The sequence below is a fragment of the Sarcophilus harrisii genome, chromosome 2, assembly GCF_902635505.1.
Source record: "Sarcophilus harrisii chromosome 2, mSarHar1.11, whole genome shotgun sequence".
In the NCBI taxonomy this organism is placed as follows: Eukaryota; Metazoa; Chordata; class Mammalia; order Dasyuromorphia; family Dasyuridae; genus Sarcophilus; species Sarcophilus harrisii.
In genome coordinates this window covers 435,912,579-435,940,046 of record NC_045427.1, presented here as the reverse complement: position 1 = coordinate 435,940,046, position 27,468 = coordinate 435,912,579, and the positions used below count along the sequence as shown (strand labels likewise).

General features: G+C 38.2%; 1 protein-coding gene and 1 long non-coding RNA gene across 3 annotated transcripts in view; both read right to left on the bottom strand.

Annotated features, from left to right (window-relative positions):
- Positions 1–27,468, bottom strand: part of LOC116421725 — a 38,097-nt gene that overhangs the window by 7,080 nt on the left and 3,549 nt on the right. For both annotated transcript variants that reach the window (XR_004232220.1, XR_004232221.1), the window contains exons 2-5: positions 27,182–27,317; positions 25,987–26,148; positions 25,031–25,126; positions 8,534–8,576 (exon numbers count right to left, since the gene is read on the bottom strand). This is a non-coding gene — a long non-coding RNA (uncharacterized LOC116421725). The remainder of the gene's footprint in view (positions 1–8,533; positions 8,577–25,030; positions 25,127–25,986; positions 26,149–27,181; positions 27,318–27,468) is intronic.
- LOC100917991 (protein SET-like) lies at positions 14,476–15,659 on the bottom strand. Its single transcript, XM_003757045.4, has one exon. The coding sequence runs from the start codon at positions 15,351–15,353 to the stop codon at positions 14,529–14,531; it is 825 nt and encodes a 274-aa protein (XP_003757093.1). The 5' UTR covers positions 15,354–15,659; the 3' UTR covers positions 14,476–14,528.

Below are 27,468 nucleotides of genomic sequence, written 5' to 3'. Positions count from 1 at the left end.
TCCTCATCTCTTCCCAATGGGCACATCTGCTTGTGGAGTCCTAGGCTTGGGTCCAAGCTCCTTCCGTGGGATTTTGGAATGGACTTGTGAGGTTCCCAAGGCACTATCATCCATCCAGTCACCCACTTTGTGGGTGCCATGCTCTAACTCTAACTCTGCTGATGGGAGAAGGGCAGAAAGGACTTTTTTGACTCACCAGGCTATATCATCAGTTCAAGCCATCCTCACTCCACTTGACCTTTCTGCTACCATTTTCCCCCTCACTTCTCCAATCTACCTTCCACACAAATTACAAAGCCTACATTACAACAATAAAAAACATGCCCCCTAACTTTTATCGTAGAGTCTGACCAGCACAGAACCTAAGTCTCTCTATTTTTGATGTAACATGTTAGCAATTTTACAGCAAAATTTCTATTCCTGGACAATTATAAGTTATTCTACATTAGTGAGAGGCCTTTAGTGGCAGAGGTATTAACTTTTTATATTCTTATTGAACTAATACTTTCCCTATACCAACCTATGAAGTAGGTAGTATAAGTATATGACCTCCATTTGCCACATAACCATCAGGTGCCATCTTTAGTCACTCACTGGGAATTTCCATTATCCCCTGCTGATCACCTGCCTTGCTTTCTATAGGTTCTTGGAGAGTCAGAAATCTTATATTTGGCATTTCTGCTTCTCTCCATGGGGTGGAAGCGACTTTTGCTTATGGTTTTAGACATACCTAATTTAAAAAGTTATGAAAAACCTACCCCTTAATTTGAAAGTTGTGCCTACTTTCTTGAACAAGTAGTGTTCTCAATGAATATCAATGATATTGACATAGTAGAACTAAACTGACTTTCTACAGAAATAAAACATATTCACGGATTTATTCTTCACATAGAATTCTTAAGCAGACAAATAGTGCATTATAATTAGGCTGTAGGTGCATAATAATTAGAATGTAGTGCATAATAAAACAATAAAATATCTGGCAGACCCTGGCTCTAGGCTTCATCTGGACACAGGGGTTCTAGGAAATGAATAGTGTGTGATCGTTTAATTCCCTATGGCTGTGCCCACTTCAAGCAAACAAAAGAATATAAACACTTTGGTTTCCCAAGGATTAACTCATACTTCCAGGAGGATTGATTATCAGAAACAGAGGCAGAACACTGGAAATGGATGTATTCAGGATCTTGGCTTGGTTGAGGGCATGCAACCTTACTTTTACTACTTTTTCAGTGGCATTAAGGTTGTTTGCTCCATTGCTATTCCAAGTATCTCCTCAGAAACCCAATCTCACTTATGTTATCCTGTGCTTCCTGAACATGGAGGACTCAGAGAGGCCTAAAAGAAACAGATCTTCATCTCCAGGAATAAAGTCCTCAGATGGACCAAGCTACCCACAGTAAGCAAAAGAAATAGAAGGAACCATCAGATAAAGTGGATGCAGATAGATTATGTATAGGGAATGCATAGATGTCTTTGAAACTTCCACTTTCCTCATATCCCCTACTTGTATCTAGACTACCCATAATCAGTATCTCTGCTACTTGTAGGGAACCACTCCTCATAAAAAATTCTTATTCCGGGAGGTAGGACTGAAGTATCATTAGGAACCAACTTTCTCACCAATTAGGTCCTCAGTTCTTCTGAGCTAAACTTTGTTCTTTGAAAGGAACAAAATCAATCAACAAATATTTGTCAGACAATTACCATGTGCCAGATACTATGTCAAGCACTAAGGACACAAAGAAAGGAGAAAACACAAACAGAAGTAGCCCCTGCCCTCAAGAAGCTTAAGTATTAATGGAGAAAAAAAATTTATAAATATATAGCTACATAGAATACGTAAAAAGAGTAAAATGAAGGTAACCTTAAAAGGAAAGTCTCAAGTGGCTTGGAGGATTGGGAAAGGTTTCCTGTAGAAGGAAACATTTGACCTGAATCTTGAGGGGTACCAAAATGGCAGAAGTGAGGAGAGAGAATTTTCATGAGGAACATCCAGTACAAAGGTAAAGAGGCCAGAGATTATGTAAAGGAGCATCAGGTTCCTACAGAAAATAGAGAATCATTACAATTCATTGAAAGTGGAAAGAATATGTGACATAAGTAGATCTGGGTTTGGGGAGAACAAGTTTGTTAACTGTGTGGAGAACAGGTTGGACTGAACAGGTGAGAAATAATGAGGGTGGACAGTAGATGGTAGCTGTATGAGCAGAGAGGAAGAGATCTATCTGAGAGATGTTTTAAAAGTAGAAATAAGATTTGGCAACTTGTTGCCACACTGATTGTGGGCTGAGTGAAGTTTTGAACCTGCATCACTGAAAGGATATTGACCTCAATAGTAATAGGGAAGTTCAAAAGAAGGAAATATGAGCTGTTTGGAACATACCAATAATAAATCAAGTCAACAAGCTATTAAGTATGAAGTATTCATTATGAGCAAGACACATGTTGCTTGAGATACTTATGGGGCATCCAGTTTAAAATGTCCAAAAGGCAGCTGGAAACAGAGGAATGGAATAACTGGACGTATGTCCCATTCAAAGGAGAAGGCTGTGTATGATAGCCTTCTTATCCTTAGCAGTTGACAACATTTTCATTGAAATCATTTTTTGAGATCTCAAAAAAACTGATGGGAAGAAGGGTCTCTAATTAAGTCTCACCCTGTACAGGAAGGCTTGAAGAAAAAGAATTGTTCTTGAAGAGTTAGAGAAGGGTGTAAATATGAGCTCTGTGACTGTATGAAGCAGGTCATCTCATTTCCCTTCTCTGGTCCTCAGTTTCCGTAATTATACAATAATTAATAAAACTATCTAGGATTTCTATAGCACTTTACGATTTACAAAGTACTTTAGAAATATCATCTCATTTATCTCTCACAAAAACTCTATAAGATAGGTGCTATTATTAGCCCCATTTTATAACTAAGGAAATCAAGGATAAATAGCTTGCCATTCAATAAATGTCTCAGGCAGGATTTTAACTTAAGTCTTCCTGACTCCTAATTCCAATGTTATATCTATCATGCCAGTCAGTCAGTCAATAAGCATTTATTAAATGCTTACTGTATGCCAGACACTGTGTTGAATCACTTTCAGAGTGAGGAATACAGTTTGCAAACTAGAAGTTCTCCTGCGCAAGAGATCTCCCCTGTTGCAGGAAGGTAGAGATTTTATACACAAATCATAAGAAGGAAGGTGAGTTACTATGCAATCATTTTCAAAGTCTGAGTGCTTTCCCACAACAAACCCATAAAAGAATGACAATATCAATGTTTTCCAGTCCTATGGGAACAGAAGTGATTATTTCAAATCAGGGAGGTTATTACTTGGTGGGAAACAGGATTCCCTTGATTCACCAAGAATAGTTGACTCACCAATGTCTAGGTCTGCAGTGGGTAGAGAACTAGACTCAGAGTTAGGAAGTGCTTTACTCAAACCTCAGACAACTATATAACCCTAAGTCATTTAATTTCTCCCAGATTCAGTTTCATCATCTATAAAATGGGGACAAGAGGGGGTTAGTGAGGTAGTGAAATAGATAAAAGGCTGAACTTAGAATCAGAAAGACCAAGTTCAAACTTGACCTCAGACACTTACTAGCTGTGTGACTTGGTTCCATTTTCTCATTTACATAACCTATGATTCAAAATCCATTTGAGAAATGTCCTCCTTTGTAGAGATGGATCATTCAATGTTCCATGCCAATGTAAGGGGCAGAATTGCTGTCAGGGAGAGAAGGGAGATCAAGGTCTTCTGGCTTCCAGTTTTGAGAAGAAAAGCTGTTGCAGACTTTCTTCAGGTTCTTAAAAGGAGAGAAGAACTCTGAGAAGAAAGTTACATGTACAGAAGCCAGTTCTTCAGCTATGTTTCTGTCCCAATTTAACTAATACTAGAGGATTGGGGGGATTTCTCCTTGAGTAAGATCTAGGGCTCTCTTGGTTGAGCTGAGGTCTTTTGCTCCCAGTGAGGAATTCCATTTTCTCTTTGTATTGTCTGGTATAAATTCTTATAGGTATATTTTTTTGGATTTCTGTTTACTATCAGAATTTGGATAAATGGGGTTATTTGCTAATTGTTATATGCATTAATTATGCAAATGGCATTTGGTAGGAAGGAAATCAAATCTTGGATAGATTACCTAGAATATTCATTTGTTATTAGGAGACAATGTGATCAAGAACTCAATTTGTACCTAAAAATTATTACTCCTAGGCCATTAATATTTAAGGAGATGGATAAATACATTTCTAGTTTGCCACCTCCCTCTCTTTGAGGAGAGCAAAGTGGTCAGCCTCTTACCCCAAGCTTCCTGCTTCCCCTCCTGACAGGAATCCCTTTGAGAAGAATACAGGAAAAGATTATAAAAATGTCTATTCATCTCACCCCATGGGCCACCTTTAGATAGATCCATGTGGATACATTTAACCCACAGGGACAAAACACATATCTCTTCCATTTGTAAAATAGAGATAACAATACTTATTTCCCTGAATTGTGATAAGGATAAAATGAAATACATGTAAAACTCTTGACAAACCTTAAAGCACATAGAAATGCTAGTTAGTACTGTAGAGTAATCCCTATATCAGAGGATGTTGTAAGAAACAAGTGAAATGATATACGGTCAGTGTTTGGCAAATCTTAAAGGTGTAGATATATAGATATACACACATGTACCTGGGTATGCATATGTGAATGTACATATGTGTGTGTGTTTGTATGGAGAGAGAATGAAAGAGGGAAAAGGAGAAATGAGGGAGAGAGAGACAAAGACAGAAAAAAAAAACAGACAGAGAGAGGGAGAGAAGGAAGGGAAGGAGGGAGAGAGGAGGGAAGTGGAGAGAGACAATCAGAAATCTGGGACTTCTAATCCAAGGGTCCTCAAACTTTTTAAATAGGGGGCCAGTTCACTGTCCCTCAGACTGTTGGAGGGCCCGACTATAGTAAAAACAAAAACTTTGTTTTGTGGGACTTTAAATAAAGAAACTTCATAGCCCTGGGTGAGGGGGTTAAACGTCCTCAGCTGCCACATCTGGCCCATGGGCATAGTTTGAGGACCCCTATATCTATCCAACAGATGAATACATTGTCTGCCTTTGGCCCAGAATGGCTATACAAGAGTGAGCTTTCCAGGGAATTATTAGAATTCTTTAGCATGGTATTTAACAGTTCTCTAGTTCACTAATGTACTTATTAGAATTCCACAAGATTCACACTTTTAAGAGAGCATATATAAGGAGGAGCCCACTAAGAGACAAGCCCATTCTGGGAGGTGAAGTCAGATTCATTCCATTTTCCACCTCTGTGCTGGGTGGGGATTCGGAGGGAGATAGAGGCTGAAGCTGGCAGAGGCAAAGGACTAGCAGCAGGAACCAAGGAGAGAGATAGGCCTCTCTCTCCTTAAGAGACTTAAAAGGGGCCAAGGAAGGAGACAAGACTTAAAAGGAAACAATAAAGGATTTGGACTTTAACTCCTGCCTGAATTTGAGGTGATTATTACTCTGAACTGAAACTAAGGCTGCCTCAGAAGCCCCAGGAATCTGCTCACAAAGAACATTATATTTTAGAGAAGAACATTACAGGGAATCATTCCCATTTACCTTGTGGGAACAGATAATTCTCCCATTCCAAACACGTCTCTTCCAGACAAATGTTCCCTGCATAATTTGGAACAAATCTGCTAAAGCAAGGAATGGTCATCATGTTTATGTGGGTAGGTATTTGGAAACAGTTGCTCCAGAGAGAACTAAAACAAGATGAATAGATGCCATTTTTGTCATTTTTCTTGGGAGGTTGTTCTAGTACCTATGATTGCTTGCTTGATGTGCTTCCTGCCTTCCCCCTGGTGGTGTCAGAAAGTATACTGCAGGGAAGAAGAAAAATCCATCCTTGGGGTTCCTGAGCCTGGAGTAATTCTAATGTTATTTGATGAATTAGATACTAGAGAAAATTATATAAATAGCATTCTTAGAGAGTGAACCCAATTCTGTTGCCAAGGAGAAGAGACTTAGAAATTTAATTTGACCCTTAAATAAGATAAGAATTAATACATTAATTAAGCCTAATCTGAGGGTAAGTGGCTCCCCTGCAATGGTAAATTATTTGCTCTAAGGGCCATGTTCTTGTGAAAATTTCATTTGTCCAAGGGGCCCAACCCCAATTATCCCAGAATTAGTTCACTGTGAGTGTCTCTCCCACAGCACCTGTCCTTTAAACTCCTACTATTTCTTCAAGAGCTTTCATAATATAATTGTGGTCTCCTGCCCAGACTCAGACCATATAGAGAGGGGACTCTCAAGTCTTCAATCACGAGTGATCTTTACTCTTGATCATTTCATCCTAATTGGGCTCTCCAGGAATCTCACACAGGGCTTCTGATATGCTCTAAGTCCAACACTGAGTCTCTACCATCAAGGCCAAATTCATCATCTGGATATCATCATCATCTGGGTCTACGGTGGGATAAGCCCACAACTGGATAAAAGACTCTCCATCTTTCCACAGAGGAGTAAATGTGATATTAGATCTCATCAGCCAGCCTCCTTCAATGGGATACCACCTATCCACTATTCTTCTCCTTAACTACTTGTTCAAAGGGGAAAGATCAATGTTGAACTTAGCATCAAAAGATCTGGGGTTCAGGATTGGCTCTGATGCTTATTACCTCTATCACTTTAGGGAAATTATTTTTCTCTCTGGAAGTTTGTTTCTTTATCTGAAAAATTAAAAGGTTGGCCCAAGGTCCTTTCCATTTCGGGTATTCTGTGTTTCAGGAGCAAGAAGGGTGTTTTGCATAGTCCATTATCTCCCCAGACAACCTGTCTCTTTGCCTGGCTTCACCTTCCCAATCCTGACCCTGCTAGATTGAGCTCAATCTCAGGATCTGGGAGCAGACTCTCTCAACAAAAGTTGTTCTAAGCCATTCTGCAGTGCAAAGGTCTATTAAAACTGCACATACCTTTTGATCCAACAGTCTCACTACTGGGTCTGTATCCCAAAGAAATCATAAAAGGTATAAAATGTGCACAAATACAAAAATGTTTCTAGTAGCTCTTTTTGTGGTGTCTAGGAATTACAAATTGGGTGGCTATCCATCAATTGGAGAATAAATTATGGTATATAAATGTAAGGAAATATTGTTCTATAAGAAATGATGAGAAGGCTAATTTCAAAAAATCCTAGAAAGACTTACTTAAATAAACTAGTGCTGAGTGAAGTAAACAGAATCAAAAGAATATTATATACAGTAACAGCAATATTATATGATTATCAATTGTGAATTTTAACTCTTCTCACCAATGCAGTAATCCAAGACAATTTCAATAAACTTGAGATGGAAAATGCCATCTGCATCCAGAGGGAGAACTATGGAGACTAAGTAGAGATTGAAGCATACTATTATCACCTTTTCTTTCTGCTTGCTTTTTCTTTCTCATATTTTTCCCCTTTTGTTCTGATTTTTCTTTCACAATGTGATTAATATGGAAATAAGTTGAAAATGATTGTACATGGATGACCTATATCAGATTGTTTGCTGTCTTGAAAAGGAGGAAGAGAAGGAAAGAAGGGAGAAAAAATTTGAAGCTCATAATTTCACAAAAATAAATGTTAAAAACTATCTTTACATGTATTTGGAAAAATAAAATATTATTGAATTAAAAAAAAACTATTTGCTCATATAGCTCATATATAACTCACTTATTTTTTGGCACTTTGGGGACTCTTTACTTCCAGTGTCCCCAGTGAAGTAAACAAGGTAGACATTAAATCCCCATTTTTCAAGGGAGAAAGTGTTGCACAAAGTTATATTTCTAACAAGCAGGGCCAGGAGATCATTATGTACTTCAACAACAATGCTATATGATGATCAATTCTGATTGACCTGGCCATCATCAGCAATGAGATGAACTAAACCAGTTCCAATGGAGCAGTAATGAACTGAACCAGGTACACCCAGCAAAAGAACTCTGGGAGATGACTAAAAACCATTACATTGAATTCCCAATCCCTATATTTTTGCCTACCTGCATTTTTGATTTCCTTCACAGGCTAATTGTACAATATTTCAGAGTCCGATTCTTTTTGAACAGCAAAATAACAGTTTGGTCATGTATACTTATTGTGTATCTAATTTATACTTTAATATATTTAACATCTACTGGTCATCCTGCCATCTAGGGGAGGGGATGGGGGGAAGGAGGGAAAAAATTGGAACAAAAGGTTTGGCAATTGTCAATGATGTAAAATTACCCATACATATAACTTGTAAATAAAAAGCTATTTTAAAAAATGTTATATTTCTAATAACACTGATGGTCATCTGTGATGATACAGAATATAAGCTTTTGATCCCAAGTCCAATAGACTTTCTGTTAGGATGAAAAGTCCCATTGTCAGTGCTTTAGGAAATTTCTATAGGTAGCATGCCATTCTCTGAGTATTCTGCATTAATATAGGTACAAAGGGTAGTGTCAAGAGCTTTGGATCAAGAATCAGGAAACCCAGGATTTTGTCTGACTAACTCCATCTCTCACCTTGGATGAATCATCTCTCCTCCCAAGATATTAGTCTTCTTATCTGTAAAATGAGAGAAGTGCACTAGATAATAATAAAATAACAATCAAACATTTTAAAATAGCTTTGCTCTTTACAATGTTGTACAGTTGTGTCTAACGCTAACTCTGTGATACCATGAGAGCTTTTTCAACAATCAGGCATTTTAAAATAGCTTTGGTCTTCACAATGTTGTTCAGTTGTGTCTAACTCTTTATGACACCATGAGGGCTTTTTTGGCAGAGCCACAGGAGTAGTTTGCCATTTCCCTCTCCAACTCATTTTACAGATGAGAAACTGACTGGCAAAGAGGATTAAGTGACTTGACCAGGATCACACAGCTAGTCAGTATCTGAGGCTGGATTTAAAATCTTAAAAATAAATCTTCCTAATTATAGGTTTGATGCCCTATCTGCTATGCCACCTGGTTGCCTCTCCTTTACAAGATGATTTCATACATAATATTCACATGAAATATAGAGTGTTTATTATCATCGCATTTTATTAAGGAGAAAAATGAGACAGGGCAATTAGGCAAACTTCCTGAGACATTGTTCAATACTAAGTAGTAGAGCTAGACTTGAACCCAGGTCTTTTGAATACAATCTTTAAGTTCTTTGCTAACTCAACTGAACAAATATTAAGTGCCTGTTATGTGCAAGGTCCTATGCTAGCTACCTATGATAAAAAGATTAAAAAACAATATGCCCACCAGTCTCTTAGAAGATATTCTTAAATTTATGTGCATTCTGGGTCTTTTCTGGCAATCTGATAAAGCCTATGCAACTTCATCACAATAATATTTTTAAATGCATAAAATAAAATTCATAGCATCACAAAGCACTCCAATTATATCGAAAAACAGCTATGAAAATATTAGAAAAAAGAAGTTCATGGATTCTAAATTAAGAAGACCTGCTCAAAGGCAGCTAGGGTAAACACCAGTCCTGGAATCAGGAGGACCTGAACTCAGACATTTAACATGAACTAACTGTGTGAACTTGAAAAAGAAGAAAAAGACAATGATGATGAAGAAAATAATGAAGAAAATGAAGAAGACACAGAAGGAGAAGGACACATTCTACTCTGAGTGATGATGTTTGTATCCCCTCGATTCCTGGTGGTGATGAGGTTAGTGGCAATAAGAGAGTTATTAAAATCACCTTTTGGTTGGCCTGCAGGTTCAAAGTGAAAGAATTCACTTATCCTAAATTACTATTGGCAAAATGAAAGGTTATTGTTGGATGACCAGTTTGCTAAGAGACTGACTTCTATAGTGGCAAAGTCCTATTAGGGAAATGGAATCTGGCACTGAGAAGAGAATGCCTTCTCAGTGGACGCAAGGTCCTAGCAGCTGAGCAAGCTATTTAGGCCTGCTGCAAGGAATGAGTCCAGAGACTGCCCTTTAAAAAGAGTCTTGAGACTTCAGGACTCAGGTTCTCAGCCTAGATGCTTATCAGTATCCAGCACAGATCTCCTACTGGAATTAATAACACTTCAAAGGGATGCTTTTTGAGTGGGATTTCTAATTGAATCAAAGGCTCTGGCATCCTGGAAAGATAACTTCTCTGGGGGAATATGCCTTCCCCAGGAGGGACTGAGACCCAAAAGAGATCACAGATCAAAAAGATATACAGTTTCAGAATGATAATCTTAAAGGATTATCCTTTAAAGTAAAGGGAACAGTTTCCCTCCCACTTCATGAGAAGTGCTTGGGAAGATATGACAATCACACAGCTTAATAAGATATGAGTCAAATGGTTCAGTAGATAAAGCACTCTAAAGTCAAGAAATTCTGTGTTCAAATCTGGCCTTAGATTCTTACTAGCTATGTAACTTTAGACAAGTCATTTTATCTCTTATTTTTTCATTTATAAAACAAGGAAAATAATAGCATGTACCTCCTTATTGTTGTCATGAAGATCAAATAAGATAATGCTTGTAAGGTACTTAATACAGTTCCTGGCACATAGTAGGTGTTTGTTGCTTTTACTCAGTCCTTTCAGTCATGTCCAACTCTCTGACCCCATCTGGGGTTTTCATAGCAAAGATACTGGGGCACTTTGCCATTTCCTTCTCCAGCTCATTTTACAGATGAGGAAACTAAGGAACTACCATAATAACCTTGATGCCTTCTCACCTGGAACTTCCCTCTGCACCTGGGTCTCCTCACTCTGAAACAACCCTCTGTCACACTCTATTTGGAGGACTAGCCCAGGCTGACTATGCTTTTTGCTTGTATTTATATCTCCAGTATTTAGCATAGTACATAGCACATAGTAAATCCTTAAAAATGTGTACTTCCAGTCTGCATGTCTTCCTAGCTTGTTTGTTTTCTCATCTCTGCTTAGTCCAGGCTTGAATGTGCACTCAGGACCATCTAGTCCAATTCCATTTTGTAGAAGAGGAAACTGAGAGCAGGAGTAAGGATATGATTTGCCAATCATGCAGAAAGTTAAAGGGCAAAATTAAAACTAGAATCTGACTCCCAGCCCAATGCTTTTTTAACTTGCACTTTTTGATTTCCTTCTCAATTTTGCCAAGAGGTTGTAACAGCAGTGTCCAATTCATAATATTATCTGTTTAATTATATTTTATTTATTCTACTAAATATTTTCCAATTACATTTTAATCTAGTTGAACTACACACGGCCATTGGCTTCTTGTTAGAAAAGCTAGAGTCTCATAGTTGGAAAAAAAAAAAAACCTTCATGGAAATTTAATGTGGACCTGCCTGAGAATTAGTTGTACTTCCTCTCCCCTTCCCTCTTTTCTTGACAAGTAGCTACTCAACTTTTCCTTGAACATTTCAAGTGCAGGAGAATCCACTAGTTCCAAAGGTTTCCCCATTGTAACTTAGACAGCTCTAACAGGTGAAAAGCTTTTTCTTAAACTGTGTGAGCTCAAACCAGCTTCTCTTCAATTGCTTCTAGTTCTGCAACCCTCGTCCATATGAAGGTTTTTCAAATACTTGAAGATGAGATATTCTGTTCTATTATACTCTCAGCTCCCACGAAATCTTCTCCAGACTAACTATTCCTAGCTCCTCAACTGATTCTCTTTATGAAACAGTCAGTAGTCCATGTCCTGACCACCATCTTCCGGATGCTGTCCAGTTTAATAATGTCCTTCCTAAAATGTGGTGCCACATCGAAAACTAGACGTGGTATTGTTGAGGTTTAGATTTGGGGTACCTAAATGAGATTAGGGTTTAGTTGAGGTCTAGTGGCAGGTTTGGGGTACAGGGAGTCAAACAGAGCTCCTCTGCAACCCCCTTGGATTCGGCACATGGATACGCAGGAAATGAGGTCTAGTAGAGGCACGAGTTCCCAGCAAAGGAATTTATTGGCCCGGAGAGCTAGATTGATAAAAGAGGTTTATTATTGGGTTTGGAAGTAGGAGATAGGTGAAGGTAGAGATAAGGAGGGCACTGGACAGAGGGTCCAGTGAACAGAGGGTCCTCACTTAGCCAGCATGTTTGGAATCTCTGCAAAGAGGGGTTCCCAGTGTGGCCCTTTTATAATAGGAGACTTAGCTCAAGGGGCTGTTAAGCCTGAACTTAGCTCAAAGGCCCCTTGAGCTAAGGGGCTTTTGGGTGTAGCTCCAAAGTTGGCTCAGATCTAGATGGGACTGGGACAGGTCCGGATCTTCTATTGGAATTCAAAGGGACCAGGATTTATGAGTTAAAGGGTAATTTACATTATTAACTATGAGGGGGTGGGAATCTAGAAAGGAATTTTTCTCATATCAGTGTGATCAGAGTATAATATAGCCTTACTCGCCTACTACCTGGCAAGTAAGAGCAAGTAACAACCATTGTTTGCCTCACTTTTCTCAATTATAATAGGATAATAATAAAATAATAACTTTTAATTAACCTGAAAAGATTTAAATAAAACTGATGCTAAGTGAAACAAGCCAAACCAGCAACAAGACTGCAATGATCAGTTATGACAAACTTGGTTCTTCTCAGAGATTCAATGATCCCAGGCAATCCCAATAAACTTTAGATGGAAAACACCATCCACATCCAGAAAAAGAACTATGTAGACTGAATGTAAATCAACATATGCACTCACACCTATAGATGTACACGCTGTAGTGTACTAGAGTCATAGGAATCACTGCCACCTCACTTCTCTCCTAATGTCTGCTCTCTGGGATGCTGCTCTATTGAACCCTAAGTCTACATCAGATACTGTTTGTTTCTGGCTCTACTGAAATCCTTCACTAGCTCTTCCTTAGGGAAAAATGGGTGTTAACAGTCTCTCTTAGCTTAGAGTTCATAGGCTTCTTCCAGTTCTACAAAAAGCAGAAATCCTTCCCTAGTAACTAAATAATTTTTCATGCTTTCCTGTCTTGTTTCCTCCAGAATCTTGGTTATTGAGTTTCTCATGTCCCTAGAAGGAAAATCTCATCCTCCAAACTGCAGAACAAAAAAATAGGGGCCCCCCACCTAGCTAAGCCTTCTTGGAGGATGTAATATTTGAAAGAATCCTAAATTCTATGATTTGGATGACACTTTAAACACTATCTTGCTCAACCCATCCTAAGACATATTTCTTTAACATTTCCTACTTTGAAGATCTCTAACAAAAGATGAATGTGCTAGTCTCTCCCAAAATAGCTTACTTCTCATTTGAATAGCTATTAATTTTTGAGATTTTTCCTTCTATCAAGCTTCTACCTCTCTGAAATCTATTGCTTCCATTTCACAAGCCTTTCAAATATTTGAGGATATGTTTCTCTCCCAGCGAGCTAAATAAATAACCCCAATTCTTTCAAAATGGCACAACATATAATTCTTCAACATCTTGGTTGCTCTTTTCAAGAAATCTTCCAGTTTTTCCAATATCCTCATTAAAAGATGGTATCACCCTGGTGTCACCTCTTTATGGTATGACCAAGTAGAATAAAATTCCCTTTATTACGTGCCTTGTTCTGGATACTATGATTCTTTTTTTCTTAATTCAGCCCGAGTCCATGTGGATCTTTTTGGTGGCCAGTTTGTATTCTTGACTTATATCCAACTTGCAGTCACTGTCTAGCCGCATCTCCCTTATCCTGAAGTATCTGTCCGGTTACATTTCTATTTGTTTTTTGTTTGTTTGTTCATCTTTAGAAGAGATTTTTATTTCATTACCTGTCATCCTAAACTTCGATAACAGTTACATGATGTGAAATTAAATGCACCAAAGAAGAAGAGATGTTATCAAAATCACTACTTACCCATCCAAATATCTCAAGCTTGCCCTATTGAGCTGCTATACCCCCATGGATTTTTAAAGGTGTTTTGGGGTTTGTTTTTTGTTTTCCCCATTAAGAGAAAGCGGGCAGGTGCGTGTTGGCAAATGCTAGTTTTCCATAGCTACAAAGAGACATAAAGCAATCTCTGAGCGTAGCACATAGGAAAAAGAGGGGAGGAGGAGACGATGATTCTGTGCATTAACACCCACAGAAGTTCTTACTTTGCCCCTACCTTTTCACTGAGTTTTACATGAGTGATTCTAGAAAGGACGCTGGCTGCAAAACCAAAGCACCCCGCTTCGAGCATAGCTTCTGACAGTATCTCTGTATCCTTGGGCAAATCAGTGGCCGCACGGAGTCCCGGCTTTCCCATGCCTAACACGAACAGTCCCCTTTTATAGCTGTGAATCTGAAATGTACAAACGCACGAACATGAATATCCTCTGGATCCGTAGCTTGGTTTGGCCCCGAGGAGAGTAAACATGAATGTGAAAGAGATAATGGTGGAGTCTCGGTCCCGCTGCATTCTGCTCAAGTTACTCCCCCCGCCCGGGACCCCCAAGAGAGAGACAAGCAAACAAGAAAGCTGCGAACTACGGGATGAGGAAAGAAGGAACCCGCGGCAAAACCCAGGGAGTGAGTGAGAAATGAAAATAAAAGACTGAAACTCGCTCCCGGGGACTGGAAGAATTTTTAAAGCTAGAAGCTTTGGAATCCATCAACGTTCTATTAGTCATTTTGTCCAGTGTTCTCCCCTCGGTCTTCTACCTCGTTACCCTCTCCTCCGTCGTCCCCCTCCTCGCTAGCTTCCCCGTCGCCATCACTCTCCTCGAACGCTTCTTCCTCGTCGCCGTCTTCTCCCACGGCCTCTTCGTTATCAAGGTCGGAGACCAGGTAGTACCGTAAGGGGTTTAACCAGATGTCATCTTTGATGACCTCCCCTAGCTCGTCTGCCCCGGCATCGGCGTGGTCTGAGAACCAAGTGAAGAAGCTGTCTGGCTCCTCCAGAAACCTCTTGCGGCCGCCTTTGATGAGGATCTGATTCGGGCGCCGCGTCAAGTCCTTCCCAGACTTCCAATGGATTTCTGTTGCCTTCGAAGCCAGGTCCCCGCCTTCTTCAAGGCGGAACTCTTTGGAGATCACTTTATTCTCAAAGTAAGGGTTTTCACCAAAATAAAAATCTATTCTGTAACCCGATTTCACGTCTTCGAACTCTATCACGTCGATCCTGGTCAGGTGGCGCAGGGCTTCCTCATCTTCGTCCCCCAGCAGCGAGGACATCTGCGGGTGGCTGACGAGGGTGGTCACCCAGAAGTCCGGGATCCTGGCGATCCACTCGGACCTCTTCTGGAAGAAAGGCTGCCGGAGCTGGCTGTAGCTCTGCTCGACTTTCAAGATCTCTGCACTGGCCTGCTCGTTCAGCTTGTCTATTTCACTCTGCACCTCATCAATGCGCTCGATTGCTTCTTGTTGCTCTTTCTCCGAGGTCTCCAGGGCTTCGCTAGGGCTGTTGGTGAGTTCCTTTTTGCTGACTTTAGCCGCCGGCGCTGACATGTTGCTTCCTCCGCGCTCACGGGCTCCTAAGCGCGCCAGCGGCGGGGGCGGCTGCTTTTTCACCTCACACGCCACAAGTCCTCGCCCCGCCCTCGCCGGGATCGCTCGCTCGGGCTCCAGCTCCGGCTCGGCTCTGCCTTCGCCCTCTCCGCGCCTGCGCAGATGCCGATGCCGATATGATAGTCCCCGATGCCGCGGACTCCTGCTCCGTCCCCGGCTTCCCTCGGACCTCGATCCCTCCGCGTGGCGGGACCAGGGAAGAAGGGGAGGCGGGGCAGAGGAGGAGAAGGAGAGGAAGAGGGGCGGCGGCTGTCTGGGCCGGGGTCTCAGCTCTGGCGCACTCTTTAGGAGCTGGGCTGCTTAGAAGACAGAGGGACTAACGTGCTCCGTCTCCTGTTTGGGGGCAGCCAACTCTGTCATCCCCAAGCCATCAGCATCACCTCAATCATTGCCTCCTTCGCATCCTGCCCTGCCTCTTCCTCTTCCCCTTCCTCCTCCTTCTCCTCCTCTTCCTTTTTCTCTTCCCCTCCTCCTCATTTCCTTCCTCTCTCTCCTCCCCTTCCTTCCCTCCCCATTCCCTTCTTCTCCTTCCTCCTCCTTCTCCTCATTTCCTTCCTCTCTCCTCCCCCTTCCTTCCCTCCCCATTCCCTTTTTCTCCTTCCTCCTCCTTCTCCTCATTTCCTTCCTCTCTCCTCCCCTTCCTTCCCTCCCCATTCCCTTTTTCTCCTTCTTCCTTCTTCTCCTCATTTCCTTCCTCTCTCTCCTCCCCTTCCTTCCCTCCCCATTCCTTTTTCTCCTTCCTCTTTCTTCTACCCTCCACCTTTCCTCACTCCTTCATTGCCTCCTCCCCTTCTTCCAATTTCTCTCCAAATTCCTTCTCTTCTTCTCCCCTTTGTCCCTGTCCTCTTCCTTTTTGTCTCCTGCTTCTCTGAGATTATGGATCTGAGTAATTGCGGAGCTGGCAGTGCCCTCAGAAATAAGAATGTTTGCAAGGATAGCCTTAGCATGAAAGGAAATAAATTCAATTTGGGGTATAAAGTAGATTTAGAAATGGAAGGCATGTTAAGAGTTCCAGATGCCTATGAAATATCCAGTAGGGAAATGATGATAAAGAATTGGAGATAAAGGATCAGAAATTGGGACTAGATGTATAGATATTGGAATCATCTTCTTAAAGATTCTTGGACCCATAAAAACCTAAAAGATCTGGGGAGGGGGGAAAGATGGAGAGAAAAAGGAGGAGAGAGACAAAGAGGGAGGGAAGGAGAGAGAAAAGCAAGACTAAAGAACCCAGGAAGGAACTCAAGGAATCACCAGTAATTAGGTAGCTGGAGATGTATTATGATCCAAAGGAAACTAAAGCACAGTCACAAAGGTAGGAGGAGAATCAGGAGAGTTATGTCATAAAAGTCAAGGGAGGGGGAAACGTCCAAGAGGAAAGAATGGTCTATGGTATACAAAACTGCAGAGAAGAAGGACCAGGACCCAGAAAAGGTTATCAGATAAACCGGTCAAGACATTGTTAGTAACTTTGGAGACAGCAATAGCTGTTGTGGTGAGGTCAGAAGCTAGATCACAATGTATTATTAAGAAAAGGGTTAAATGGTAAGGAGATAGAATAAGAGTTCTTAGCCTGAAGTCCATGAACTTGTTTTGTTTTTTAGTATTTTGATAAACATATTTCAATATAATTATTTTCCTTCATAAGCTATGTATTTTATTTTATTTATATAAAAATATTTTGAGAAGAGGTTCATAGGAGATGCCTGTGGGAGCCATGACACACAAAAATAAAGATTAAAAATCCTGGTCTAAACACTGTACCACAGATGATTCTGGGAACTGTTAAGAATAATTTTTAAAAAGAGGTAAGGGCTAATAGTTTGAAGAGCTATTTTTTTTTAAGTTGGGGTAAATCTTAGCTTCTTTTTTAGACAGTGAGGGTAAGAGTAAATGGGGAGATATTGGAGAAGATAGAAAGGTAATGACAAGTGGGACAAAATCCTGAAGGAGCTAGAAGGGAATGAGATCAATAGATTAGGTATAAAGCTTGATACTGACAAAAAGAAGGGTCAATATCTCATCAAATAAAAGCAAAAAAGTAGAAAATGGGTCAGAATCAATAAACAAGAGCCAGAGATTGTCATGGGTGGGAAATAATCTGACGAAGTATGAATTGCCACGTTTATTTCATCTTACAGAATGGTGAGTTTTTGAAAAAGATGAAGCCCAGAAAAATATACAGGAGGGAAATATGAGATCTTCCTGGGTGTCATACTTAAATGGAGGAAAATCAGGTAGAATCTACTAGATGCCCACTTCCTACTCTTTCCAACCAGAGAGAAAAAGAAAGGAAGGGGTGAGAAATGCTGAGGAAGTGTGAGTTTCTGACTTGAATTCATCTTGCAGAAGGATAAGTTTCCTGGAATCCAGAAAAATATGTGGGTAAGAAATGAGGAAATGATGAGAGAATTTGAATTAGCTAATTAATTAGTGGAAGATTTGTAAGGAGCTATACAATGTCCATCCTCCACCTTATTCAATCAGAAAAAGGGGATAATATTAGGAGATAGGAATTAGGAGAGAGGGGGAATAATAAAAAAAATTCTCTAGGTACTCACCTTAAATTGTGGAGGGTCTGGGAGGAGCTCTTCATCCTTACCCTCTCCCTTGAGAGAAAGGACTGCAAGGCTGGAAGTTTGAGGAAGGAGATTGTAGAGAGACTTTGGGGTATTGGAATAGGGAAGAAAAGAGTATTCTATTGTATATTGTCTTTGTTGTAGGCAAAATAGAAGGTGAGAACATCCACTGAAAATAGGTGAAACAGGCAGTGGGGTTTGAGGCAAGAAGAAAAGATTTGAACCATTAAGGTGACTGACAATAAAAAAAAAAGTTATCATATTGAAGAATGAGGACACATTTGAGAAAAGATAACATGTGATGGAGCCAGTTGGCATTATGGTTGAGGACTGGCAAAGTATAAATGATAATAGGATTAAAGTATAAGTGATAATTAGGCAAAGGAAATAAGGAGTTAAGACAAAGGAAGGTGATTGGTTACAATGAAGACAAAAAATAATTTAGAAGGAATAAGGCAAAGGAAGAGACAGAAGGACAGGTTATTATAATCAGAAAGGGGAATGTCAGAGTCCAAATTATGGAGGTGGCACATTTATGGGTGATAAGGAGACATTACATGTCTATCCCTGTGGATACCTGAGTAAGGTGAATCTCTAAGACATGGGAGTTTAAGAAGTTTATTTTTTTATTTAAAGGTTGGAGTATTTAGCATGGGGGAGGGGCACATCAGCTAGTAGCTATAATAGAGAGCAAGAAGTTAAGTGGGGTACTGAATTCCTTGAGAAAGGAGTTTTACATTGGGACCAGTAGATCACATGATTTGAACCTCAGGAGAGTCTGGAAGTAGTGAAGAGGGGGAAAATAAGTGTGTCAATTATTCCTATCCATGGTATTATCAAAGTGTGTGAAAGAAGTAATATCTGGCATTAGAGATAGGTGGCCAGTGTCTTCTAAAAAGGACCAAGTTTCTATATGTACATGAAGATGAAAAATATGAAAAAGAAATCTATAGTGAAGGGAAGTCTGTTAATAATTAAATGGTAGTTCTAGAGGTTACAGTGGAAAGGAAAGACCAAGGAGAAAGTGATAGCATGGTAAAGAATTTGAAGGTTTAAGACATGACACTGACAATTGCTAAGCACAAAAATCACAAAACTGATAATCACAAAAATTGAATTTAATAGAAAACAACTGGTTATTAAAGTGAGTCATTTCTGCAGTCAGCATCAAGTAGTTAAATCAAAAGTAAACATATGACAATTTACACAAGAGGATAAAAATGAAAAGACACATTGCTAAATAAAACAGCTTTAGCTTGACCAGTTGTAAGAAACTTTTGACTCTAATTTAGCCAAGATCTTGACTGATTGCCTCTTTTTATTACATTTCAGCTGATGTGAAACGTAGCTACAACTCGGAGGCTACATGAACCCAAAAATAGCCAGCAAACACATGATCTCCTTATAAAATGGAGAGACACAGGGAAAGGCAACATTGGTTTGGAATACAAACTTATGTGCAAACATTAAATAAGATGTTAGAAGATTAAGAGCAATATTTCCTTAAAACATATGGAAAGCAGTAGAAAAGACTTAATCTATAGAGAACCTGGCATGCCACACAACTAAATCAGGTTACTCTAAAAGCATTGCTAAAGAAAATTGAAAAGTCATCAGTTAGTCTAGCAGATTTGCCAGTAATCCATAGTTCTCTAGTTTGATTATCAAATACAAAGTAGAAAACCACATTTAGACTCAACACTTCAGTGTCCAATTATCTATATAAAGGAAGAGAAATGACATTTAAGAAGATATCAGGAAAAGCAACTATTGTAAACCAAGTAGAAGAAGCAAAGGAAATCCTCACTGGAAATAACTTCATTTTTGAAAACAACTTGGGAACTAATTTTGAAGATAAAAAGGAGAAGATTAAATTAGGAGAAATCACATTTAATTATTAGTAATAATAAGCAACTGAGAGAAGAATATCAACAACTACCTACAACTACCAACCTTCATGCCATTATTTTTTTGCCTCTCCAAAGGCAGTGTGGTAGAAAAAGTTGGTAATGTTTGATAGTCTACAATTGATTATCTCTAACTGTAGAAGGAGATACTTCAAGAGAGAATCTTCTATATTGATTACAGGTCTTGACTTAAAAAAAAAAAATCCTTTCCACCCCTTACATCTTACAGTCTATGTTCCAAGTTCCCTTCCAACTCTTTACATGTTTAGGTGTGAATATTAGAAAGAAACTCGTCTGTTACAAGATGAATTGAGTAGGGAAGAAGACAAGGCAGGAAAATGTCAACCAATTAACAAAAGTCTTAAGGGAAACACAATGAGAGCCTGGGTTAGGGATGTTTTCAAAGTCAATGAAAAGGAGAATGGAACTAAAATCTTCCTCATCTTTATCAGGGTTGCTGATAAGTCAGTCTTTTCAGAAACACTATAAGTCACCTATATATCAACCTCAACTCATTTAAGCCTCCCTGCATTTGAGAAGGATCTCAGTTCAAATCTGGCCTCAGACACTTAACATACACCAGAGGGGCAAGTCATGACCCCAGTTGCCTTGCAAAAAAAAAAAAAAAAAAGTCAAAGAACAAATCATAGAAACAATAAACAGAGTGAAAATGCTGAGACAACATTCCAAATTTTATGGGAAGCAGTGAAAGAGGTACTTAGGAGAAATGTTATATCTCTAAATACATATATATCAATAAAAGAGAGAGAGCAAATCAATGAGTTGGGCAAACAATTAAAAATCCAAGAGGGAAAATTACAAATCCCTAGTTAAACAAACTGAAAATTCTTGAAAATCAAAAAGATTAATAAAATCAAAAGTAAGAAAATCATTGAGCTAATAAATAAAGGGTTGGTTTTATGAGGAAAAAAACAATAAGATAAATATACCATTAGTTAGAAGAAGAAAACCAAAATACTTGTATCAAAAATGAAAAAAATGCACCAACAATGAAGATGAAATTAAAATAGTTATTAGGAGTTATTTTGCCCAATCATACATGCCAGTAAAACTGAAATCCAAGTGAAATGGATGAATATTTACAAAAAGTACAAATTGCCCAGATTAATGTAAGAGGAAGTAGAATACTTAAATAACCCTCCCTTAGAAAAAGAAATTGAACATGCCATTAATGAGCTCCCTAAGAAAAAAAGTCTCTCAGACCAAATGGATTCACAAGTGAATTCCACCAAACATTTAAGAAACAATCTCAATATTATATAAATTATTTTTTAAATAGGTAAAGAGGGGCCCTACCAAAGTCTTTTTATGACACAAGGTTTTGACACCCAAACCAATGGGAGCAAAAATGGAGAAAGAAAACTATAAACAAATTTCCTTAGCGAATATCAATGCAAAAATTTTAAATAAAATTCCAGCAAAAAGATTACAGCAATATATCAAAAAGATCATGTATTATGCATGTAATATGCAGGCTCAATATGCTGATAGCATAATTCACTGTAACAATAACAAAATTAACAAAAATCATAGATGCAGAAAAAGCTTTCGATAAAATATAACATTCGTACCTACTCAATATTATGTTAGAAATGCTACTTATAGCAACAAGAATTAGAATAAGCAACAAGGACAAAACTATTACTGTTTATAAACAATGTGATGGTATACTTAGAGAATTCTACAGGATTGACTAAAAAACTCGTTGAAATAATCAACAGATTTAGCAAGTTTGCAAGGTATAAAATAAATCCACATAAATCATTAGCATTTCTACATATTACCAACAAAATCCAGCAGGATGAGATACAAAGAAAAATTTCATTTAAAATAACTTCAGACAATATAAAATACTTGGGAAGACTCCTAAAACAAGACAAGACAAAACAAATCCAGAAATTATATGAACAAAATTACAACACACTTTTCACGAAAATAAAGCCAAATCTAAATAACTGAGAAATATTATTACTTATGGATAGGTTAGGCCAAAATAATAAAGACACATTCTATCTAAATTAATTTACTGATTCAGTACTATACCAATCAAATTACCAATAAATTTTTTAGAGAGCTAGAAAAATGTAAAAATTTATCTGGAAGAACAAAAGGTCAAGAATGTCAAGAGAATCAATGAAAAAAAAATATATCAAGGAAGGTGACTTAACAGTATTAGACTTCAAACTGCATTACAAAAAGGTAATTATTCAAACAAATAGAGTGGTATTGTGCATTAGTGGATTAGATATATCATATTCAGCAGTAAATTACCATAGTGATATAGTGTTTGATAAACCCAAAGATCGGAGACCTTTAGGGACAAGAAATTACTATTTAGTAAAAATTGCTGGGAAAACTGGAAAGCAGTTTGACAGAAAGTAGGCATATATCAATATCTCATACCATACACAAAGATAAGATCAAAATGGGTATCTGGTTTAGGCAAAAAGCATGACAGTATTAGCAAATTAGGAGAACATGGAATAGTTTACCTATCAGAATTATGAACAGAAGAAAATTTTATGACCAAAGAAGAAATAAGAGCATTATAAATTGGAAAGTGGATAACTTTGATTATATCACATTTAAAATATTTTGAATAAAGCCAATGCAGTCAAAATTTGAAGGGTAACAGGAAACTGGGTTTGGGGAAATTTTTTATAAAACTTTTTTTGATGAAAGTCTCATTTCTCAAATAGAATAGAGAACACATTTATGAGAATATTAGCCATTTCCCAATTGATAAGTAGTCAGAGGATACAAACAGAAAGTTTTCAGAAGAAATAGTTATTTATAGTTATAAAAAAAATAGTCTAAATAACTATTGATTAGAGAAATGTAATTTAAAACAACTTTGAGAAATGCAAATTAAAACAACGCTGAAATTCTATCTCACATCTGTCAGATTGGCTAATATGACAGAAAAAAAGGACATTGATAAAGAGATATTGGAGATATCCCCAACCCTCTTCTATTTGCAGTTTTCTTACTTTCCCCTTTGTTTTTGCAATCTTCTCTCCCCATATTTTCTATAATGTGATAAGGATGCATTTAAGGTATTTGGAAGGGTTTCTAGGAGCCCTGAAATTATCTTTCCCTGTCCTATGATTATGGGTACAGAGCATCCTAAATGTTTATTGATTGTATTCTCTGTCCTTTCTTTCAGGCCTGATGTGATAAATGATAACCCTTCTTCAAACTTAAGAAAGTTGGCTCATTGAAAAGATCAGTATATATCAAAGTTGAAATTCTGAAATTTGAAATCCAGCTCTGAGACTTAAACCAAACCATATATGGCCTTAGGTGAATTGCTTTTCTCTCTGAGCATATTTCCTCATCTCTAAAGAAGCAATAGCAATAACTTATCATAAGGAAACTTTTTTAAGATGAAAAATACCATAGAAATGTAAGCAATTGGAGGTAAACAAATTGGGGGGGGAGGGTTTATATCAAATTTCTTCAAGAAATCCATGATACCATAAATAGCCAAACAAGATTCAAACATATAAACAATTAACAGATTGGTTGAAAGATTACCAATAGCCTCTTTCCATCAGATAAGAAATCAAAGGATATGGACAGTTCTCAAAAAAACCATACAGTATTAACAACTATATGAAAAATGCTTCAAATCATTAATAACAGAAATGCACATCAAATGAACTGTGAGGTTCCACTTACAAATACCTAAGGAAGTTACCTACCAGTTCATAATATTGATAAAAGATGTGACTCATCCATATTGGAGAGGTTATGGGAAGATAAGGGCACTGGTACATTGTTGATGGAGTTGTGAATAGTCAAGAATAACCCAGAAGTTATGAACCTGGATAGCTAGAAGGATGCAATTATGATGGGATGTAGGTCTGAGGGAGACAAAGTAAAAGGAAGGAGGAGTATCAAATTCTTTTTTGGACATGTTGACTTTAGAATAGGGCCAGCTAAGTGACCCAGTAGAAGAATACTCTGGAGTCAGGAAGACCTGGTTTCAAATGTGGACTCAGAAGTCACTTAATTCTATTTGCCTCAGTTTCCTCATTTGTCAAATAAACTGGAGAAGGATATGGCAAATCATTCCAGTATATTTCCTTCAGAAAACCCCAAATGGGGCCATGAAGAATCAGACACAACTATAACAACTCAGCAACAATATGATTCATCCAGCTGAGATGTCTAGTAAGCGGCTGATAAGTTTGGAGTGTTTCTTGAGTCTGGAGCTCAAGGAAGGATAAGGATTAAATAAATTGGGATTCATTTGCAGAGATGAGCAAGAAATCTATAGGGGCTAAAAAAAATCACATAAGAGAGACTGTGTGGAGAGAAAAGAGAAGAGGGCTGTGTTCAAAACTCTGAAGGACCATTTGGGGAGTCTAGTCATCAACTAGTTCTAAATCCCCTTAAATATGTGTATCATCTTCTAGCCTAAATCTCTCCATGTTAACTGGTGTCTTTTATCCTTTGTTCTTGAAGAGGACCATGACATCAGAGAGAAGATGCCATGACATGCAAGTGAGCCGCTTTTGAGTGATAGTGGGCTGCAAAAAGTCACTAGCCTGTCTCCTCCAAAATATATCTGGGCAGATATAGAACAGGATGACTGGAGATGGCCCTCATTTTGACTGTAAAGACTTGATGAAAGCAACTTTATCCTTATGGCATGTCAGTGTGGCCAGTATCCCTAGTACAAACCTCCCTCTTAACTCCCTGAAAGTCTACTTGGAGCTCAGGCTCAGTATACTCTTAGGCCTGCCCCTTCTCCTGGAAATTCCTCCAACTTGGGTCCAGCTAATAAAAGCCATTCATATTGTAGTAAAATTTAGGATTAACATTTTACCTAGTTAAGGCCATAGGATACTCAATAAGGCCAAGGAAACTTAGAGGTCACCTAGCCAAACCCCCTCATTTTACAGAAGAAACTGATTAGAAGGCAAAAACATAGTAATAACCAAAATGCAGCCATGAACTCACTGGTTCCAGATTTTTCCTATCCTAGTTTAAATATTCAAATGACTAGGGTACTGAGAACCCAGTATCTTCTAGTCAAACTATTACCATAGACTAACTCTCAATCTGGAGAATGAGGGTAGGATTCATTCCAAATACTGGTTACCTGTTCTTCTCAGCTTGGTCACTAATTCCTTTTAAGCTGATTTCCATATAACTGTACTTTGTTCCCATAGATGGGTCTTGGGCACTGAACAGCAACCTAGTAAATGGGATGGGAAGAGTTTCACCAGATGCTCCTATGCTTTGCCTATAATAATAGAGCTTTTCTACATACCTCAGCCAGCTACAGAGATACAAGCACATTGTTTGCAGCTGTGTTATATTCTCTTTCCCTGTATCTCTGTTTCTATCTCTGTCTCTCACTCTTTCCATCTCTCTCCCTCTCTCTCTCTCCTTTCTCTCTCCCCTTCTCTGTCTGTCTCTATCTCTCTCTTTCTCTCTCACACACACACACACACACACTCTCTCTCACTCACACACACACACACACACACACACACACACACACACACATTCTCTTTCTCATTTTCTCTCTCATTCTCTCTCTCTGTATTTGTTTTTCCTCCCAATATGTTTTAGAACTTCCACTCTGGTTCAACATCAATTTTTATCATTTACATAAAAAACTTATCTATTGTATTCTCCTGGTCTACTATGTGCTTCTGCCAAGTCTTTAAAAAGAGAATGAGGTTAGCCAGATTTGACATATTTGCGATGAAGCCATTTTTGCTCCTTTCAAACATTACCTCTTTACCTAGATTCTCAATAATAGAACCTCTTTACCACTACATTACTACAAGATGCCAAGGTTATCTACTGCATCCTGGACCATTCCTGTCATGCTGATTTGTGTCTTGCTACTGTACCTCAATGATTCTGGAAGAGAGAGTGAGGATAAAGACTTTGTGCTGCTCTCCTTCACTTAAATCTAATTCCTGTGCAAATCAGGAATTATCCTGTGATGTCATTGGATCAACAACAATAACAGGAAGATTCTAGAATTTTGTCAGTAATCCAAATCTTTATTAGTCTATAACTTACAGATTACTGTCTTCCCACCTTGCTGCTTTCCTTTTTGTGAAGACTGGGGCAACTTTTGTCTCTTTCCAGTCCCACTGTGTTTCTCATTCACCCACAGTCTTTCTTTTCGTTACTTTTTTCAGTTCTGAGTTGCCTTTTTCCCTCCTTCCCTTCCAACCCCATATTAGAGAAGGCAAGCATCTGAAAGATATAAAGATATGGTATAGATATATAGATATAGATACAGATAGAGATATAAATATAAATGTAAATAGATATAGATGGAACCATGAAACACATGCTTCTTTCTCTGGAAATATAGCATTTTTTTTCATAAGTCCTTTGTAGTTGATTTGAATGATCATATTACTCAAAAGAGCTTAGTAATTCACAGTTACTCTTTGAACAATATTTCAGTTACTGTACACAATATTGTCTTGATTCTGCTCATTTTACTTTGCATTATTTCATGCAAATTTCCATGTTTTTCTGAAACCAACCTGTTCGTCATTACTTATAACACAGTATTATTCCATCACTATGCCCAAAGGGCATAAAATTGTACATAGCCTTTGATTCAGCAGTACCACTACTGGCTCTGTATCCCAAGGAAATCATAAAGGAGGGGAAAGGACGCACATATGCAAAAATGTTTGTAGCAGCTTTTTTATGGTGTCAAGGAATTGGAAAATGAATAGATAACACATCAATTGGGAAATGGATGAACAAGTTATGGTATATGAAGGTAAAGAAATATTATTATTCTATAAAAAATGATGAACAAGCTGATTTTAGAAAGGCTTGGAAAGATTTACATGAACTGATATTGAGCAAAACAAGCAGAATGAGGAATACATTGTACATAGTAACAGCAAGAATGTGTAATGATCAGCTATGAAAGACTTGGTTCTTTTCAGCAGTTCAGTGATCCAAGGCAATCCCAATAAACTTTGGATAGAAAACATCATCTGCATACAAAGAGAGAACCATGGAGACAATATAAATCAACACATGCTATGTTCACCTTTTTTTTCTTTTTCTTATTTTTTTTTTCTTTCATGGTTTTACCCTTTTGTTCTGATTTTTCTTTCCCAATATGATTCATAAAGAAATATGTATTAAAAATTAATGTCCATGTATAATCAGAAAAAAATAAAATAACATATAACAACCAATAATATTCCATCACTCCATGATCTTTCAAAGACCAAATCTTCCTATTTTTTCCACTAACCTAGAATATACTCTCTGGTGATTTGAATTCATCAAAGGCAGCTTACTGCTTGCTTATTATCTCCAAACTTCTTTTGGCTCTCAGCTCCCTCAGCCATTTTGCTCTTTTCTCTTCTGTCCAAAAAGAATTCTTCTTCCTAATAGAAAAAAAAATAAACCCAGAAGCAATTGAATGAGTTGAGTCTGTCTTATTTTCATCTTCTCCTTATTATCATCATTCTAGCCATACTGAGAAGTAGTCCTCTAACTATTTTGATTTTTCTGTCTTCTCAACACGAATTCAAAATG

Coding starts and splice junctions, on each gene's coding strand:
- LOC100917991 (XM_003757045.4), bottom strand. CDS start 15,353: ATGTCAGCGCCGGCGGCTAAAGTCAGCAAAAAGGAACTCACCAACAGC.